Source organism: Octodon degus, unplaced genomic scaffold (genome assembly GCF_000260255.1).
Source record: "Octodon degus isolate 3935 unplaced genomic scaffold, OctDeg1.0 scaffold00004, whole genome shotgun sequence".
In the NCBI taxonomy this organism is placed as follows: Eukaryota; Metazoa; Chordata; class Mammalia; order Rodentia; family Octodontidae; genus Octodon; species Octodon degus.
The window spans coordinates 33,680,733-33,701,953 of record NW_004524580.1 but is presented as its reverse complement, the minus strand read 5'-3'; the positions used below and the strand labels follow the sequence as shown (position 1 = coordinate 33,701,953).

At 47.5% G+C, this 21,221-nt stretch overlaps 1 protein-coding gene across 1 annotated transcript in view; it reads right to left on the bottom strand.

Moving 5' to 3' along the window:
- Polr3b (RNA polymerase III subunit B) overlaps window positions 1-21,221 on the bottom strand; it is a 97,749-nt gene that overhangs the window by 69,977 nt on the left and 6,551 nt on the right. The window contains exons 3-10 of the mRNA XM_004623858.2: window positions 20,283-20,339; window positions 20,140-20,204; window positions 17,848-17,923; window positions 16,295-16,395; window positions 14,394-14,485; window positions 13,006-13,123; window positions 11,456-11,564; window positions 4,079-4,201 (exon numbers count right to left, since the gene is read on the bottom strand). Of these exons, the coding sequence (XP_004623915.1) occupies window positions 4,079-4,201; window positions 11,456-11,564; window positions 13,006-13,123; window positions 14,394-14,485; window positions 16,295-16,395; window positions 17,848-17,923; window positions 20,140-20,204; window positions 20,283-20,339 (741 nt within the window). The remainder of the gene's footprint in view (window positions 1-4,078; window positions 4,202-11,455; window positions 11,565-13,005; window positions 13,124-14,393; window positions 14,486-16,294; window positions 16,396-17,847; window positions 17,924-20,139; window positions 20,205-20,282; window positions 20,340-21,221) is intronic.

Here is a 21,221-nt window from a genome sequence, read left to right as displayed (position 1 = left end):
AAAAAAAAGTTGTAGTACTTACATTACTCAATTTCAACTATGAGGCTATAGTAACAGGGACAGGGACACTGGTCAATGACAGGCAATGGAAGAGGATGAGACCAGAAATAAACTCAGACTCCACGGTCAACTGATTTTGTTCAAAAGTGCCAAAGAACTTCAACGAGAAAGAAAGGCTTTCCATGAAATGGTGGTAAAACAACTAAATATTCATACCGTTATGTCTCAGTTACTCTTCTCTCATTGCTGGGACAAATACCTGACACTCGAAATGAAGGAAGGAAGGTTTTTTTAGCTCATAGTTACTGGAGGTTTCAGTCCATACTCGGCTGGCTCCGAGGCAGGGAGGCACATGGAAGAGGGCAGCCACTCATGGCGGTGGCCAAGAGCAGGAAAGCAAATGGGAGGAGCAGCAGCAACAATGGCAGCAGAGAGAAGTCTGTCTCCCTTAAGCTCCACTCAGGCTGTGTGCCCCAGGCTGGGAATAGTACTCACACCCATAATTCCAGTGGATCATGAGTTAAGCACAAATTCTAGAAGTCTGCCCTATGACTGCATGAGGCTTTGGGGGGACAAATACACACAAACCATAACAAGTTAAAAAAGAACAATAACCTTACTCTCTACCTCATACCCAGTGGAAAAATTAAGGTTTATTTTATCCTATTTTATATGTATTTTTAGGGAAGGGTCTACAGGGTGTTCAGGGTCTCACTACTAGATTGGACTTGTAGTGATCCACCTGTTTACAGCCTCCTAAGTGCTGGGATTACAGGCGCATGCCACCACGCCCAGTCTCAATCACCATCTCAGTATGCTCCGGGGGAGGAGCCGGCACAGCAGGCCTGGGGATCGAAGCCCTGCTTGCAGGTGCTTTAGTCTGCTGAGCTATTTGGACAGCCCTAAGGTTGATTTTAAATCTAACACAAAAAATAAAACTATGAAGCTTCTACAAGAAACTGTAGACTATACTCCTAATCTCAAGGTAGGCAAAGATTCCTTTAAACAGGAAATGGAAAACAGTCGCCAGAAAGGACAACTCAGTAAGGAGTGTGAAGAACTGATCTGAACTCTTCACGACAAAGACAGCGGCCAAAACACACACCAGAGAGCTCAACATCAGCAGTTACCAGGACAACGAAAATAAACGCTACAGTGTGCTCCTCCACACACACTACGACACTTTTTCCAGAAGAAGACCGTATCATTCTTCTATAATTAGCACGTACTTTTTAAAAATCTGGCTCTCAGTTCCTCAGAAGCAAGGGGTAGTACCTGGAGCCCTGGAATTCCACCCCTGTGATCAATTCCTTGTTTAGGCTGCAGAATGTGGAAGAAGCCGGTCCACACCCTGCTTCTCTTTCTCTGCTACTCTTAATTCTTTGCACATAAAAAATTCAGTACTTTCGTGCCTACATGCAGGCACATTTCATTACCTATCCATATCCATGTGGGAACTCTGTCATCATTCTCTTTGCATCTTAATGTTTGTACAGAGCCTGCAACTAAACCTGGCAATAAGATTGGGACATCAATCCGAGGATCTGCCCTGTAAAAAGTCAGTAGAGCCCCAGACAAACCCTCAACATAACCTGCTGCCATGGGCTACAGTCAACGGCAGCAAGTGAGCAGAGGTGGGAATCCCAAGGAGATGGCAGCTAGGCTGGCCCTAAACTGAACTGTCATCATCAAATCTTTAACTTCCTAATTCCCTGGGAGAAAAGCTGAAGCTTCTCACTTCTCCCAGGAAGCAACACAGGAACAAGGAAGCCCTACCTGTGGAGCACAGGGCCAGCATCCTCTAGACCACCTAGCGATGCCGTCAGGGCATCCCAGCCAGCGTTGCAGCCTTGTGTTCACAAGGAAACAATACCGAAGCCCCGGCGCATCCTGTGCCCCTAAGAACAGCAGTAAGTAATTTCTCATCAGCACACCAGCGCCCCGGCAATGGTGTAGGCCTTACTCAGCTAACACAGACAGAAGCAATGGTGGAAAGCCTAAAAGAAAGGAATCAAAACAAAAGCAACCCCAAGCCTCAAGTTGTAAGCAATCTATCACAACGCAAATCTGCAAAGCTTCTATTCCATAATACAGCGCCCCTCCTACATTTTCCTTGACAGCAGCGCAGAACGTTCACGAGTTCGTAACTGAGAATGCGTGTTCAGTGGACAGGCCATCTGCCTCACCCTGCCTCTGTACCCACTCGGGAGCTGCAGTGCCATTGACACCTTACCCCACCGTGCACAGTCTGAGCTCCTCTAGTCATGGCCTCACTTGGAAGCCTGAACATTTGTCTCTCTTCTATTAACTAGTTAATTATATATTCCCTCCATCTTGTCACTGGCCTGATCTATTAAGCTACCTGAAATTCTCTGTCAGTAGCTATTCACCAGAAATAAGTTTATGCGTTTCCAGCCCACTGTTAACCCCTGCTCAGACAGTTTTACAACACTTGGGGTTATTTAACCAACAATGACGATGTTTGCAATAAAATGCATAGTGGATCTCATTATGGAGGCCATGAAGGGACTCACTCCGCAAGGCCGAGGCTGGCTCAGTGTCAAGTCACAGTTTCCCCACACCGAAGCTGTTAGTCCTGTGCACAGGGTGGACTCCTATTTTCTGTTTCCTGGGGCATCCTCCATGCTGTTTCTTTATGGTCTTAGAGCCCCTGAGCAATACTCCTCCTCCTGGCAACCAAGATTCACGCCTAACAAACAGAATCCTCTGACACAAACACCTGTTCCTGATGCCGCTTAGCCCATTATTTCAGTCAACTATTAATTAACTGTAGAACAAGAGGAAGGCAGTGCTGAGAGTAATCCTACTGATTTGTGCTTTGGAACTATATACACACTCACATATGATAATGAACCTTCTTAAATGCTTGGTTTAGTCTACAAAAATATCGGGACTGATGCACTTTCAGAGTACACACGAACAGACTATCACTGAGACGTCCAGGGCGACAAGAAAATAGCAGCCTGGAATGCACGTGTGGCCATAAGGACCCCACAGGACAGACAATGCAAGTGGACAAATAAGAACTGGCCGCTATGATTCCGTGGTGCGAATCCTTACCTCGGCGCAGCTACGAGGAACGCTGCCGAGTCCTTAGCACAGCATTCTACACACGTACTAAAGTACGGCCTTCAGACTTCTCCACTTAGGAAAGGAGCGGCAGCACCTTCACTATCGTGGACACACAGATTCCCTGTCTTCATGTTTGAGACCCTAAAATTCACCTAAAAGGGTCAACAAAGACCCAGAGAGGTAACAGGGACTACATGTGACCTCTCTTGCTATCTGAGACTGTAATCTGGAGTCCAGGAAACAGGACTGAGAACACACACAACTGGATGCCTAAGGCAAACCAAGCAGAGAACATACACAGTACTAAGGGCTGAGGAATATATACCTTAGTGGCAGAGTGCCTGCTGAGCATGTGTGAGGCCCTGGCTTTGGCTTCCAGCAACACACACACACACGCGCGCGCGCGCGGAAGATACTAAGGAAAAAATGCATAGTAAAAAGTTCTTCTATATTAAAACTGCCAAAGTCTCAAAAAAAAAGCTCAGCATGGTGGTATGTGTCTGTAATCCCAGCATTTTGGGAAACTGAGGCAGGAGGATCACGTGTAAAGTCAGTATGGGTAACTTAACTAGGCACAGTCTCAAAAATAATCAGAGCTAGAGTTGTAAGTCATTGGTAGAGTGACCCTGGGTTCAATCCTCAGTACTGGAAAAAGTAAAAAAATAAAAAACCCTCACTTGTTCCTTATTTAATAAGGAACAAAGTAGTTCCTGCTATCATATATGAATAAAAGCCCCGTGGCCATCCATCCCTCTTCTAAATGAGACACGTAGGAAAGGACTTGGGTTCCTCCGATCTCTACCATGCTGAAGACTGCTCCACCTCTCCCGGCCCACACCCTCCCAGATGGGTACAGCCCCAGGCCTGGCAGGGCTGGCACTGAGCTGCCAGCTGCAGTTAGCTCCAGGGAGGGGGTGGTGGAGGGCAGCCTGGGGCACACCTGCATCTGCAAGGAGGGGGTGGTGGAGGGCAGCCCGGGACACACCTGCATCTGTGTGAAGATCTGCGCCTTCTGGCACTCCTCTAGGCTGGGCCCAAACGCAGCCATTACCCGCTCCTCGGTCCCAATCATCTGCACAATTTCCTGGTCACTCTCGACACCCATGGCCTAGGAGGAGAGAAAAGATAGGGAGCCGGCTTTGTGCTAACTCGCTGACATTTGCTTATGCTAATTTGGCATTGTTTGTGGGTGCTACTCCTAAGCGAAAGCAGCTCTTCGCTGAGGCCCTGGGCCATCTGGCACTGGCAGCGGTGCTGGCGGCAAAGAACCTGCAACAGAAGTGTTGATTAGGAAGAGGAAAACAAACAGGCGCATTTTCCGCATGGGCCCCATCTCCAGAATTCTTGAATACTCTACATTTCATCATGCAAAAAGGAGACCAGGAGGCATGGAGACAGTGCAGGAAACAGAGGAAATGCATGGGGGCAGGGGCAGAAAAGCACGGGCAGGGACAGAAGACGCGCACTACTAAAACGAGCAGAGGCCCAGGCAGCTGGATCACAAGATAAATTTTTCTCAAAAGTGTAAATCATTCATATTCAACTTAAAAGAATTTCTCTAATGGCTGTTTTACCCCATCATTCCACAGTTATCGAACCACACTTTACGCCTAAAGATGCTTAAGAGATGTTTACAAACAGAACACACCAAAGAGGTTTGGGAAGCCCGCTGAGTGTTCTGAGGTGGCTCCATGGGTCTCTGCAGGTGCTGCACGGCCTGGAGGTGCCCTACCTCCACCCCTGGTCTGGACCTCCATCCAGCTAAGCTCATCTGAGCACCGTGATCCGCTTCTCGAAGGCTGGGGGCAAGTGGGCACCAGCGTGAAAATTCTTCACAGACTGTACCAGCAGACGCACAGCCAGCAGAGCCTTCTGGTCTCACTCTCAGTACTCCTCCAGAGAGCGCCCCATTTTCCCTGCGTGGTGCCTCCCAGTATGGGACCTCAAGGCCACCCACTGGCTGCCACACAGGAGCGGCCTCTAGCTCCTGGTCCGGGCCCAAGGGACACATCCTGACAGAGGGCCCCGCTCGGACAGCAAGGATCCCACGGCCTCACTCCCTCTCCTAGCTGAGCATTTTCACTTGGGTGACGAGGCAGCATGGCCAGGCCCCTTCCGGCTCAAAGTTCTCTAATTTCACAATGACCTTGACTGCAGTGTTAACTCTGTGGCTCACTGTTAGGGGCAATAAGCAGCATGCAGGGCTAAGGCTGCAGCCTCCCGCTTGTTCTAGCTGCCAGGTGGCAAGACAACTGAGCCCTCCAGGGGGAGCCTGGCGGCAGGGGGAGCCCAAGGGCAGGCACGAAGGCCTCTCTCCCACCGCCACAGCCAGGGAGGCCGAGCTACGAGCTCCGTGGATGGCCAGGCCCTCGAGCTCCAGCTCCAGGGCCTCTCGGCCAGGCTGAAGCCCCGACACTGCTAGGACCTGAGACAGAAGCGCAGTCCAGCAACCTTCAAATTCCCAACCAAAAATAACAAAAAACCCCAACTGACAGAAACTGTGTGCTAACTTGTCAACAAGCCTGACAAATACAGCAATTCCCGACTAGCGGACACTGTGATAACTCGTTACATGGCACACCTGACCAATACGCTAACTTCTGGAATTAAATTTACTATTTGAACTTTAAAGAAAATTCAATCGGTAATTTTACTTGTTTCAGAACTTTTTTAACCAAGAAATTTTCAGGACAAATTATTCTGTAACTTCAATTTTTGCAGTCTTTTTACTTCCAACTTGATATGATTTTACTTCAAAGGATACTAGAAATAAACTCTATTTGTAAATTATCAAATTTTTAAAATACTGAGCATTTCATACATTAAAGGAAAGCAACTGTAAGAACAGGTACAGTGGTCATGGCTGTAATTGCAGCACGGGGCGGGGGGGCTGAGGGAGAAGGACAATGAGTTTGGGGCAGCCTAGACTAAATATTAAGTTCAGGACCAGCCTGGACTATATACATAGCAAGAGCCTATCTTGAGATATCAAAATTAAAATTTTTCAAAAAGATGGTAAATAAAAAAGGGTGGCAATTATTTAAAAAATGATCAGTTCCACTTTTTTAAATAAGTGAACAAAAACTAGGCCACTCTTAAGCGCATCGAATGGTCTCTACTCTGAACGGCGCTGACATACAGGAGCAATCAGCTACGCGTCTCCCAGGTCCCCACGTCACCAGCCCTAAGCACAGGCACAGAAGCCCACGTGGAAGCTAGCAAAGGTGATTTCTCCTGTCCAACTCTGTGTTACAGGATCAAACTGTAAAAAAAGCAACACTAAGTTAAATAACTGGTGGCAGAACCTAACCATGCTTCTCTAGTATCTTTGATATAAAGACATTTTAGCAATGCGCTTCATTTCTAACAGAAAAACCAAAACCTAACAGAGATCTATTAGCATCTGGGGCAGACGCTAACCTGAGCACACACGACGATGCGCTAGCAAGCGAAGGTCTGTAAAAGAAAGAGAATCCTGAGGGAAATGCAGGCTTTTATGGACTAGTTAACATCTATACAGGGGACTTAAAGGCCACCTATATTTTAGTAATTTGCACTTGTATTTCCATAATCTCCAAGTGAAAAAGACTATAAACTTGATTGCTCACTTTGATGTTAAAAAATAATCGAAGCTCAGCAGCCAGGGTTCCATCCCCTGTGTACCGTGCTGTGTCAGCCGTGATGGAGACTGGGTGTGGTGGTGCCTGCCTGTAATCCCAGCACTCGGGAGGCTGAAAACAGAATCACTACAGAGTCCAATCTGCGTAGTGAAGCCCTGTAGATCCTGTACCAAATACATACATAAATAAATAAACAGGGCTGGCCAGACAGCGCAGCAGACTAAAACACCTGCTTAGGCAGAGCTCAGCGGCCCGGGTTAGATCCCAGGTGTGCCGTGCCAGCTCCACCCCTGGGGCATGCTGAGACCCCCATTGAGACTGGGCATGGTGGCACATGCCTGTAATCCTAGCGCTTGGGAGGCTGAAAATAAGAGAATCACTGAGTCCGATCTACGTACTGAGACCCTCAGACCGTCCTAAATACATAAAAAAGTAATGAAAAAAACCCGCCACTTGATATAGGGACTGCCACTTTAGGTTGCCCTGATGCTGAATCTAAGCAGTAATTCTATAATTGCATGAATTTGTCCAATGTTCTAACATGGATCTGAAGAGACTGCACAGCCCCCCAATATGTCTCAGCTATGAGCAGAGCTATGCCAAGCACAAGGCAAATGACGCTGCCTGTGCAGAAAGCGTGACTACTGCCAGAGCTCTGCTGCAGGAGGGCTGAGCGCTTCCGACACACCGAAGCGCAGGGCAGAGCTCAGTCAAGTTCATGTCAAAAGTGCTCCAGCTCCAGAAGCTGAACTGGCTTTACAATTATCCAGCCCTCAGCAGTCACAGCTACAAATAAATGATACATTGCTATGGAGACGAACAGAATGCTCAACCATTTTGCTTTACAGACTTAATTTAGACATCTGAAAACTGGCTTTACATGGAACTCTTTGTACTCCAGATATCTGAAAGCATTTCTGCTAATAAGTCAAAAGTAAATGCTACATAATAACCTTATGAACAAATAGCAGAGAGGAGGTATTCTGGCAGAAGGTCACTCACAGTTTGGTAATCAGCAATGCCAGGGACCAAAATCAAGGGAAGGTGCCCTTTACAAAGTGCCACAAGTCTTCTCCCTGGCTCTCCATCAAGAGCGACTTAAAGACAGAAAAAAGAATACTAATGAGCACAAGAGAACGAAGGCTCCCTGACGGCGCGACACCGGAACACGTGGTGTGAAAGCGGTACAGAAGGTGATGTCTACAATAACTAGTATTTAGAAACAGCTGACTCTTCTTTACAGGAAGTAAGCCCCCGTTTATTATTCCTAAAAGTGGCCCTTGCAGATAATAAGAGAGCCACAAGGGCTCTCTCTAAGTCTGATGTTCTTTTTTTTTCTTCTCTATTTAGGGCAGGGTCTACAGGGTCTCACTATGTAGATCGGACTCGTAGTGATCCTCCTGCTTGCAGCCTCCCAGGTGCTGGGAGTACAGGGGCGCCGCCACACCCAGCCTCAATCGCAGTCTCAGCGGGCCCCGGGGGTGAGGCCGGCACGGCACACTGGGGACGGAACCTGGCAGCTGTGCTCTGCCTGAGCAGGCACTTTAGTCCACTGAGTGTTCTTTTTAAAGATTACAAATTTCCACATAAGTTGGTCTCCAATAAACAACACAGCCCATGAAACTGTGCTCTCCTTTCCCACACAAACTCTCAGGCTACAGGAGCCATCACAGGGCAAGCCAGAAGGCTTGAATACACAATGGAGAGCGAGGAAGATTCATGGGCAGGAGAACCCTTGTGGTCATTCAGTCCTTGAATAAGGCCGATCCAGGTCTTAGAAAGCTTTATCTGTCATATTCAGACTCAGCATGTCATCTGGAAACCCTGCTGCTCTCGTCACTTTTAGCCAATTGTTAGTTACAATCGACAACCATCAAGTCCTAATGACTGTCAAGGTCTGTGTTAGGGCCACACAACACCGAAAGAGAAATGGGGTGCCTTCCCAGCCAGCCTGTTTATCTTCCACACTTCAGCAGTAAATGGCTAAGGAGAACTAGGGAAAAAGGAAAAGCATCATCTTTCATGCATACTACTTTCAAAGGTGACATGATTTCACTCGTGCTCCACAGCAGTTCTCTTGGGTGACTTCTCCCCTCGTGGCTACCTAAGACTTGGAGATTGGGAAACCGGTGCGTAGTCACAGGCTAACCCTTGGAGCTGGGACTCACGCTGGATCTGATTCTAAGACACCCAGTGCTCCGTGCTGCCTCCCAGCTTAAGTCCTAGGAGGGGACAGCAAGCAAGTTCCTGTCAGTTTGCTAAACATCCCTACGGTGGACACCACGGCCATGTAGGACCAAAATATCTAGTTCATTTGCCTGAACTAGATCTTTTAAAAAATTTACCTAAATGTACATAGACTACTAGTTAGACTGGAACAGATACATCCCAGAAAAAAAATACCTGACAGTATGTACCAAGTGATTAAAAAAGATTCAGCTCCATCAGCAGGCGGGAAATCTCAGGGAACATCAGCAGGGCACGTGTACACATACGTATGAGGCCAGTCACCCCAGGCTGCGACATGAGCAAAAACTTCTGGGGGAGCAACAGACAGAAGTTCAGCGTCCTTTAGTGCCCCCCGCAGGAGCCCAGGAACGAGTGCTGCCGCAAGCATGCGCCTTCTCCATGACACTCACTAGAAGTGACGATGCAGGTCCTTACGTAGAGGCATCACAACTCATTTTAAAATATAAAATTGTGGATATTATAAAAATTACAAGAAAAAGATCTGGAAAACACAAAAATGTAGCTAGACTTTTCAGTGACTTTTTAAAATATAAGGACGATTATATACACAGAAGTTAAGTTAGAAATTGCAACTACTAATTATATAAGTATACAAACTCACTTTATAGCCCATTCTATAACATGACTCAGCTATATACCTGGATATATTTAGAACATCGGTATTAAACACATTTGACAGAAGAAACTTTCTCATTAAACTTTTGTCACCTAGCTAAAAGGAGCACTTAATAACAGTTTCCTGAACCTAATGCATGCATGCAACTTGTTACACATTTTCTACATGATGATAAAGCATCACATGCGGTATATAATTAATGCAGAGGTCCTGGTCTAGGGAAAGCAGCACTGTCCATCCATCTTCCAGTGTTCAAAGCTTGCCTAGCCTTCCTTTCCCATGCGTGGGAATACACTGCCCCCTGCTGGAGATGCAATGCTATTTTGTTCCATAGTGTGTTCCTTACTCATTGCCACGCATACAAGACAGTGGGGATCCTTGCAAGAAAAGCCAAAATTTCCTGTGCTTAAAAAAATACAAACCTCAAAGGAAGGGAAAAGAGTGTACATATTTAAGAAATCTCGGGGCTGGGGAGATAGCTCAGTAGAATAAGCGCTTGCCTGGCAAGCACAAGGGCCTGAGTTCAATCCCTGGTTCCACCAAAAAAAAAAAAAAAAAAAAAAAAAAGTCTCTCTGCACCTAGGCTGTCACGGGCCAGCCATGATTATCACAAAGACCTGGTAAACATGTCGTTCCCCCCTCAGTGACACAGCTCAACTCACATCAAGCTGCACCAAGCAGAAGACTCTCTGGGCTCCCTTCGTGCTCCTGCAGCTGGGACACAGTGCTTCTCGAGCTCAAGGCCTGGACCAGTGACCTCCTTCAATGCCCAGGGGCTGCTCCTGCCTAGTCCCTGTCACCAGTCCTGGGGATAACTTTGACAGGAAAGCCCTACTCCCTGCGCACTCCTCTGGGGCTACACCTGGGCGCTCCTCCTTTCTACTAACAGTGTAACTCCTCATCAGGGCATCCTGTTTTTTTCACTGTGATTCCAAAGATTATTCCCACTGTCATACCAACTGCTGAACAGGAACTGTTAATTCTGAAGTTAAACTAAATGATGGCAAATAAACATTATCAAGCTGAAATGATTCTAATTACTCAATATTTCCCCAAATAATTAATTCCTTCAGTTAAATTGGCCACCAAGCTTCACCTTACACGCATGTGGAGTCACTGCCATTATCCAGGGTAGTGCGACTGACAAGCAGCTGATTACACTGAGCTGGCCAATGCTGACCCACGCTGACCCCTGCTGTGGGACCAAAGCAGGATGAGGCTGCTGAAGTCCACAAGCACAGCTGATGACGTAGAGCCTGGGTGTGTCTCTGCTGAACTCACCTCACTAATACACACGGGGACAAATTTACACTGAGCCACATACAGTTAACAGCGTCGTCACCTCTGCCCCAACACTGGCTAACTGTAGTTTCTCTCCTCTGCACACCCCGGCCTTCCTGAGCCTGGAACACTAGGTACTCCCTCCACACTGCACTGCACTGGACTGTGAGGCATCCTTCATTGCAAAGTACAAAACTACAAAGTGCATGGCACTGTACAAACTGCCGGGGGGAACAAGAAGATGGGGGGTCTCCTCCCTTGCCCAGCACTGCAGGGGTGACCGTTCCTGTGCCGTGACCTCAGCGCTAAGCGCAGGAGAACTGCATGCTTAGGCACAGGATGAGCAGAGGCTTCCTCAGCACCACAGAACTTTCTGTACTTTTTGACTCCTACTTCTTTAGAAAAATGATTATTTTTAAAAATATATGAATCTCAGTCTTATTATTTTCAAGGCAAAATACATCACAGGACTGACAATCTATAATATAACTCTCTTCATTTCTAGAATTCCTGGCCATCTCCATCTCTACTTACACATGAAAATAAAGCAGAGAGAGGACTGTTTGACACTCTCAGAGGAGCGCTGTGGCCGTACCTTAAATATGATGACAATGGGTATGTCTTCAGACAGGGTGTTGTGTCTCAAGTAGAATCGTCCTTGTTTCACAGCCATGTTGGTTCTGCTCTTTTTCTCATGGGTAGAGCTACAGGTAAAGCCAAGCTGGTTAAAATGCATCCTCACCAAGGAGCGCACACTGGCAGCAACCATCCACCGAGGAGGCTCAGTGATCAGCAGCCATCACCGAGGTCCTTGCTAACAAGTGCTGCTCAAACCCACACGGCCTCCCCTGCCTGCTACCACCGCCACGAGCACTGAAAATACTGTAAACTTACAGAGCTTTCAGTGGTATCAACAGCCGCTTGCGGCATGCGTGCCACTGGTTCATCACCACCGCGACAAATGTAGTTACCACAGAGGGTTAGTGGGTGAATGAACCACAGCCCTTTACTTCCATTCATGCAGGCCATGTATCTATGTCAACTTTATACGCTGTTGAAGAGAAAAACCTCAAGCTGAGCCTAAGCTCTGCTGAGAAAACCATGAGGAAATCCATGTGTTTTGCATTAATAAATAAAACATTCACAGTCTTGGACTATGTTAAGCCAAAAGAAACTAAGGGTTCTCCTTCTACTGGGATCATCCTTCTATCGCTCCATCCCTTAGAAAATTCCTCATGGATTTAAAAGCATCTCCAAAGCGCCATGCACTCACAACAACGACACAACTGACCAGCCGCTGCATACTGCCCTCCGCTGCCCACCCTGCATGTGCTCATCTTCCACGCAGTAACCCTCAGAAGTGCGGTCTGCAAATCTCAGGTGGGGAAATCACAAGGCAGGGCGAAGCCAAGAACGTTCCCTCCAGAGGCACAGCCCGAAAGAGCAGCTTAGGGGTTCAGTCAGGTTCTTGGCCCCAGAACCGCACAGCCATGGGTTGGCGATCTTATCTCAGTTTAAATATAGGCTACCTCTCAACAGCCAGTGATTCTGAGCCTCACTGGACAATGGAGATAACACCACTTAGCAGGCATATGGTGGCGATTAAATAAAATATGCAAAGTCCCTGGGACACTCCCGAGCACCCAGTGAGCACTCAGTAGGCAGCCATCATTGCTAGCTGCCTTGGCCAGAAACAATGTGCAAGACTCAGAGCCAATCAGTGCACCACAGGTTGTGGAGAAGCTGCACAGCACGCTTACATCTCGTCGGTGCCACCAACACTGGAGTCCTACCACTCACTATCCCTCAAGTTCTAAATCACACCTGCCCATGCTACGAATCCTCAAGTATAAAACAGCCTCTGCTCACATAAATGCAGGAAAACACATGCACATGGTCAAACATTGAAAAGGAACATGAAAAACTGAAGAACACTTTTGTATTTTTCTCTTTTAAAAGTCCTCTAATGCTATGAATACACAGAAAATCCAACTTGCATAATTCCTTGACTTGCAAAGGTGTGTCACACTGCTTCGCTGTAATCTCAGAGTCGGCACGTGGTGCTTACAGACTAGCACATGGCCGAGACCCGGAGAAACGCAGGCGCCCCTGGCCGCTGAGGATGGAGCCGCAGCACTCCCATACCTGGTCACTGAAGCTCCGACAGCTCCTTTTCTGTCTGCTTCCACAATAATCCTGTTCTTAGACAGCTGCTCCTGGATGAGAATAACTTTCTCAACTCCTTTGACAATGAAGTAGCCACCTGTCCAAAGAAAACAAGACAATCTCACCACCTCATCTTGGCCAGCGTGGCCAAGGGCAGCCGGGTGCTCTGATCGGGCTACCCCCCAACACCGCGCCACCAGGGACCAGAAAGCTGGAAGGGCTGCTGCGACCATGCTGACTGGGAAAGTGAGCCTTGCCACGCAGGACACAATGTATCTCACCTTCACCTCCCACCCCCTTCTAATACAGTCGGTGAAAAAGAAGGAACATGTTACATAACCGAGTCTTCCGATCTTGTCAGCACAGAGATGGCTAACAATAGCTGACAAACTAAAACTGGATCTGTTTTCTAACAGATCGGTAATAATAGGCTTCATTTACGTCTCCAAAAGAATATTTTATATTCAATAAAACATATGCATTTTTTGCAGTTCAAAGAGATTTCATTTTATATATCAAATATACTAAAAAAATAGTCATGTATTTGATTCATGAAATACTGTGTTAAGTCTAGTAAACTTCTTTAACTTCTTCCCAAAATCTTCTAAGATTCTACATCAATGCAACCCTATGGAAACTAGGTTAAAATGAGAACTTAGAGTAAATCAATGTGAAATACAAGTTAAGGCATAAAGATAAATTTTAAATTCTAAATTTTGAACTTTACAAAAGAAATTGCCTAGAAATATAAAAATATATTTTTAAAAAACTTAAACAATAAAGCTTTTGTTTTCTCCCCTTTTACTGCATCCAAAACAGCTTGAAAGTAAGGTACTAGAATCTTCTCAGGCCATCTGAACAGTAACTTTTTGTGACTATTCCTGAATTTTTAAAAACTTATTATTATTATTATCATCCTCCGGTTCTTTGAGACAGGGTCTCATGTAGCTCAGCTACCCTTGACTTCATTATGTAGCCCCGGCCGGCCTCAAGCTTGGGCACTCTTCCTGCCTTAGCCTCCCAAATGCTAGGCGCATAGGCGTTTGCTACCATGCCCAGTTGCTCCTCAATTTTAAACATATAAAAAGAAAATATTGAGGAAAGGGAGGAAAATACCAACAAAATATAGCAATAAATCCGAAATTGAGGTATTAAAATTTTAAAACTAAAAAGAAACATTTTTAGAAATAGACTAACAGTATATATTTGGGGGCAAACTTTTGATGTTTTATGAAGGTAATTTTATCAAATTCATCATAAAACAGAAAATCTGGCATTGTCTTGAGGAGAACAAAATAATAGCAACAGCAGAACTAAAGCAAAGGTAGAGAGATGGAAGTGCTGCACAACCAAGACACTGCACAAACCTGGGTCTAAGGGACACTCATTCAGCTTGGCAAATTCTGCTGGAGTCTTCCCAGTGAGAACACAGTTGGAACTTCGGAGCATTATGGGCATTCTGTTTACAAGAGAACACAACGTAGAGATTGTCACTGGCCAAAGCTGCACGGCATCCCGCATGCGCACACCACTGAGGTCGGCATTTCTGTGCAGCAGGCAGAGACGCAGAGCACAGGACGAAGAGCAGGATACACAGGGACACAGCCCCTCCAGGACAGACGCCTGGCTCTCACACACGCGGCCACCTGCTGGAAGGGTCAGCAACTGCTGGCTCAGAGTTACTTGGAAACAGCACAGTGAATCAAAGTACATGAACAAGGCAAAAATGGGGAAAAAAATTAAAATGCCCAGCACTTTTAAAGCCTTAATTTTACAGTCTTGGAACAGATTGAATAAAAATAGGTTAGACACAGTAGGATACAGAACTATTGAACTGGAAAGAGATTGGAAAAAATTATCAAGAATGCATCACTGTGGGGACCCAGGAGATAGCTCAGTGATCTAATCATTTGCGTGGCAACCTCAAAGATCCACGTTCGATCCCCAGCACCATATGCCATGCTGGCCATGGAAGCCAGGCATGTGGTGCACGCCTGTAATCCCAGTGCTAGCTAGGAAAACTGAGACAGGAGGATCACTAGGAGTCTCAGCTGTGTAGTGAGACCCTGTACCAAATAAGTAAATCAATCTTGAGGGGAAAAAAAAATGCATCTCAGAAAGACGAAGAGCTGGAGTTGTGCAGGGAACTATGAGTGCCATGGAGCTTTGTTACACGCACGTCAGGCTTCTCCTGGCAAGAGAAGTCACAGACAAGCGCTGCAAGCCATAAGCCCTTACTCTGATGTCTATGCAAAACGAATAAAAACAAAGCAATGCCCAAATGCATCACGGCCAAGATACAGAATGTGAAAGCTGGAGGGATCTGAAACCTGGCCAGAAGAACAGGCAGGTCACTGAAAAGGAGAGGATGACCACCACTGTTACAATTAGTACGTCAGTGTGGGCTAACACACCTACCCAATGTGGGCATGCATGCTTCTGAGTCATCACTTAGAAAGAGGTCATCGTAAAGATATTTTCAGAAAGAACCAAGACGTTGCTACTAGAGACCCTCACCAAGGGAATCTCTAAAAGAATGTTAGCTCTTCTGTTTTGTTTTAGGTTTGTCTTCATTTTTATTAGTCCAGGTTTGCTCATGAAAAGACCGCATTCTTGGCAGGAGTAGGCACATTATACCCCCTCCCTTCCATCGCCTCATCCCCTTCCTGGTGCAAAAGCTCTCTCCCCTTACTTCTTGTTACCTAGCTTTTATTTGCTCTTTAATTATATTTCAGGTTTCTCGTGTGAGAGAAATCATGTGATATTTAATCTTGTGCATCTGATTTGTTTCATGTCAAATAATGGTCTCAAAGTGCATCCATCTTCCTACAAACACCTCGTTAATCTGTATGGTAGAATGGTACTCCACAGCACGTAAATACCATTTTCCGTATCCACTCATCGGGGGTTTTTTGTTTGTGTTTGAGACAGGGTCTCACTAGGTGGTCCAGGCTGGCCATGAACCTGCTTACAAAGCCCAGGCTCGCCTCACACTCAGGCTGACTCTCCTGCCTCAGTCTCCCAAGGGTTGGGATTTACACCTCAGCCAGCTTCCTCAACTGTATGGACAGTTTCCAGTTAATGACAAGCACAACTCTGTGCTGGACACTGCCAAAGCTCTTCCATGGGTGACTCATAGGATGCGTAAAGAACGCATGAAATAGGGTCCACTTCCTGCCCATCTCAGGTGAGGAAACAGATAAAGGAACTCCAGGACCTTGCTGGAGGATACAGTGCAGGCCCAGCTCCTGGCCGACCTGACTCTCACCTGCCGATGGGCAAAGCATTTCGGATGATCCTCTGGCTGCCTCGGGTGTACTCGATATCCACCGTGATGGGCGCAGAGTACGTCATATCCCTCAGGCGGCACTGAAAGAGAATTAGACAGTGACTGCCCCGGCTCTGGCCTGGCTCCACTCCATCCTCCCCAGCTATTCCAGTGCCCCTTCGGGACCTAGGACTCATCAGCCCCCATTCTCCTGGAAGAAAGCCTTCCTGTGATGATCTAGACTCCAGATAACTGCCACAGGACCCTTGGCCCCACCCAACCCTGGAATTGTGACAGTAAGTCCAACGTTGGTTCTTTTCTTGGACACCTAGAGCCTTACCAGTCAGACTGTTCCCTGGCAAATGAATCCACAGAAAGTCAACCCTGTGCCTGGACTGGTTGTTCAGAAAAGTTTAGCAGAGTAATAACTGAGCACAAATGCATGCCACACCTGTTTCATTCTATAAACACACTGTGTACAAAGCACGCATCTCACCAGGACACGGCCTATCCCCACACTCCCCCGCTCAGAGGCTGCCTATCCCAACATCCCCCAGTCTGCCTCAGTACCCCACACATATCAACCTTCAGACCTTCTCCCTCTACGCTTTCAAGCTTACAACCCTTGGTGTTCATTCTATATTTTTTATCTCTTCACAGGTGTACAGGGGTTCTTGAGGAGGGATATTGTGTCTCGTATCTTGTTTCAATGTTAGGACACAAAATATTTGATATACACTGGTTGTCTAGATAAAATCAGCAACCGCAAACATACTAATGAAAGTAAAAGTTTACCATATGAACTGTCTGCTCACTTGATCCCATTCCCTGATTATTTAGACAACAGCCACAGTGCTGGACACCTTACTAATTGCCATTTCAGTTTTACCTGAACTTCACACACCAGATAAATCTATAAAATTCTCATTCTTTCTTGAATCAGTTCCCCATGATGAATGCTAAGTGAAGGAGTTTAAAGAGAAAACCAGAATCTGCTAAAAGTCAATCAAAAGCTGGCCCCGGTCCACCCCTCCGTCCACAGCTCTGTCCACCCCCTCTCCTGACACTAGCTGCGCTGAGCTCCTTGTCTGCAGTCTCCTGCACGGCTGCAGCCTGGCCGACCTTCAGAGCAAGCTGTGCATGTGACCCCACTGTGAGGCCGGTGGAGGGGAGGGGCCGCTGAGAAGTCTGGAAAGGACACGAACAAGTGTGCCTCACTGGCAATGACCGAGTGAGTGGGCAGTGCACTCACACTTCCTGATGGAGGACAGGACATGTGACGCCACGACCCAAAACACGCAGAACCAGAACATTTCGGGTTGTTTTTACATATTCTGGACTATTTGCACAGACTTTACCAGGTAAGCCACAGCGTGCTCTGCTTCGATCCTGGATTCAGAAGCTGCAATGGGTCACACAAGTGCTTGCTGATGTTTCATGTGTCTCACAAGTCCTCCTTTAGTTACTGGTTTTTAAGTACTCTCTTGAGAGTATGCATTCAAGAAGACCGAGACAAAGCAAAGCAGTGTGGCGAAGGTACGCTCCACAGTTACCTCGTGCGGGGACACTGGCCTGGTCACATTGAAGCTTTCCTCAACATCAGGAAGCCCAACATAGATGTTAAGGTATCTGAAAAGCAAAAGACATGCCATCAGCAACACTTCTTCAAAGAACACAAACAAGCCATCTTGTTCAAGTATCAGGGGATGCTGACGAACACTTACCTCACTGAGACAATGGATTAAAAATGACAGCTGGGCATCTTCTCAAAGTGACAATGTAATTTCACCAATGGGAGAAAATATTATTAAAGTATCTTTTTGAAAATACTATAAATTTCTAGAAAAATACTGGACAGATGGCTCCCTAAAAATGATAGGTTATGAAAAATTCGAAAAATTCACAGCACAAAATGGTGTGCTGTCGTTCAAGGAAGACGTAAGAAGGAAAATCAACCACAGGAGGATAAAGGAAAAATGATAGGGTGGGCAACAGGGAGGGTTGGGGACAGGGTGGGAAGGGCTAGGAGACAAGCAACAGTGTTCTGAAGGCCCTTTTTTGCACCCGTCTAACTCTTATAACAACACTATGTCACATAACGCCAAAAAATGCATGACTAAAATCAGCCAGGATGTAGGGAACCCACAATGGAGTAACAGCTCGTACTGCATCAGAGGGAAGAACAAACTGCATCAAAAGGGTGGGGACGGAAAGAGCTGGGACCCAAGTCACACCAGACAACAGAACTTTGTGTCCTGCACGGCTGAAGACAAGGGCAGAGGTGGGTCTGGTGGTGCGCAGCTGCCATCCCAGCACTCTGGGAGGCTGCGGCAGCAAGACCCCAAGCTTAGGCCTGACCTGAGTAACTTAGCAACTTAGGTAGCAGCAGGCATACCTGCATTTCCTAACTCTTGTCTGCTGAGACCCTAGAGTTCGTATTTTGGTTATTAAACACTATTTCAAAACACAAAAAGAAACCAGGGCTCCTTGGGGAAACAGCAGATTCCCAGCCTGGGCAGAGGGAATGCCAGTGGACGATCCCATCAGCCCGAGGTGAGGGGCACTGGGAGACTTGAAGAAGATGGCGCTATGGAGAGGGTGCAGGCGCCACCTGAGGGCCCCTGCATGGCCACACGCCAAGGGGATCTGAGGACAGAAGGGTGCCTGCCAGTCCTGGATTACCAGCACAAGACCAGCGAACACCCATACATCCAAGCCTCAATCCGAGAAAGGGCAGAAGGTAAGCCTGGGGAGGAATGCAGCTCCCGAGCAACTTAGCACTGCAGCTGGACGGCCACAGATCAGACCTGGCAGGCCTGCCACGGTCAGCAGAGCGGCCGGGCGGAGCCCAGAGGCACTGCACCCACCGGCACGTGTGCCGTCCTGAGCGCAAATCCCGGCACCAAGACGAAGAAGAAGAACAAAATAAAGACAGCGCAAGAACATGATGAACAAGACATGAGCGCGGTCTCAAAGAATCTCCCCATGTGGTATTCACTAATTACAGAAGAAGACACAGTAAAACACCACGGAGAAACTCGGACGATACCATCTTAATCACGTGAAGACAAAACCACCAGCGCTAACATGGACCAACGTCAGCATGAGCCCGTGAAAACCACACAAGCACACTGCTTCCGGCAGGCGTCTTGCCACAAGCACATACCCGACCGCCTCAGGAGCGGACGTCACTCACAGCAAGCGAAAGGAGCATGTGTGAGAGCTGACTGGCCTGCACGACCACGTCAGGCGGCGGGACTGGCCCAGACCAGAGACTGACGACCAGGGACAGCGGGGCAGACGGAGGGGTCCCGGGCCCTTGGACCCGTGCTAGGAGGAGCACATGGGCAGGACCGCCAAAGGAGGGCTGCAGAGAGCCGGCAGCGGTCACAGAGGCTGCTCTGGTTACGAGGACGGGCTAGCTCTCACCGGGACAGAGCGCGTGGGAGCGCTCCACAGCTCCTGCAGGTGTTCTAGCCGTCTAAAATTACTGCAAAGTAAGTCTGTTCAACACAGCTAAGACCTAATGGTTAGCCTCTCAATCACAACTGTACTTGTTACAGTTTGCCAATTAAAAGCTAAATGAGAGCATTCTATAATTACCTTATTAAGCAGATACAAGAAAATTATTTTGTCACAACTTTCAGAGCAAATCTGTCCATTCAAAAAACACTGCTGAGGGGCCGGGGCGATGGCTCAGTGGAATAAGTGCTTCCCTGGCAGGTGCAAGGGCCTGAGTTCAATCCCCCGTTCCACACACACACACACACACACACACACACACAAACACCACACTGCTGACTATAATGGGGGGCAGGGTAAGGTAAAAGCGGCAGGCCCCTTACTTCAGATACCACATCGGGTCGGCATCACTCGCAACCTTCTCGTTGGCTTTCATGATCTTCTTGATCTGCTCAGAAAGCGGGACATCAGCAAAGGGTCGCTGCTGTGCCCCGCCCGGCGCCCTGCCCGCCCGCGCTGTGCTCACCTCCACGTTGATGAAATAGTTAAACGAGTCTATGTGCTGCTTCACCAGGCCTTTCACCTACAAGGGGTGGGCGGGCGGGACAGCCGTAAGCAAGACGGCACCCATGGAGCTCACACTAACCACAGGGCTCCATCCAATTTCTCCCAAAGCCAAAGTGAAGGAAGGTCCACGAGTTCTACTTAAAACGAAACTTCACTAATGTGCCCTCCTTCCATGCCACCACTGGCACCCTCCCACCCTCAATTTCTCCGGGGCATCTGACCTTTGGAATTTAACATACTAGGATCTGAATATACCCACAGGCTCTACAATAAGCTAATAAATCCAATTACAAAAACACAACAGCTGGGTGCGGTGGCCTGGGTCTGTGATCTCAGCACTCAGAGGCTGAGGCGGGAGGGTCATGAGTTGAAGGGTAGCCTGGACTGCACAGCAAGACCTGGTCTCAAAATACCCCCCCCCCAAAAAAATAAATAAATAATAAATAAAGCAATTCGGCATCAGCTCTTCAACCCCTTGCTCTTTTATACCGGCCCCAGCACTAAACCCCAGCAGACCAGACCAAATAGAAAAGAGGTACTTCTGCCAGGCAACAGGAACATACTGGATAAATGGACCGCATTTAAGGTCCACTCATAGTCCACTTTCATCAGCAGGGTTTCACTTTGAGGTTCTTACAAATCCTGCTGGACTGGGGCAGCGGCTCAGGGGTAGAGCCCTGGCCTGGCATGCAGGAGGCCCTGGTTTCCTTCACCAGCTCATGGGGAAGGGAAGAAGCAAAGGAAGGGGAGGAAAGATGGGACAGGTGGAAACAGAAGAACAGGGGACAAGTGGCACTGCTGTGAACATGCTGCCCAGGTTATGCCCAAGCAGTATCACCTCCCTAGGGCGACACCTAGAGCCGCCCCTAAGTCACCTGCGTCTAACCATGTGGGGAGC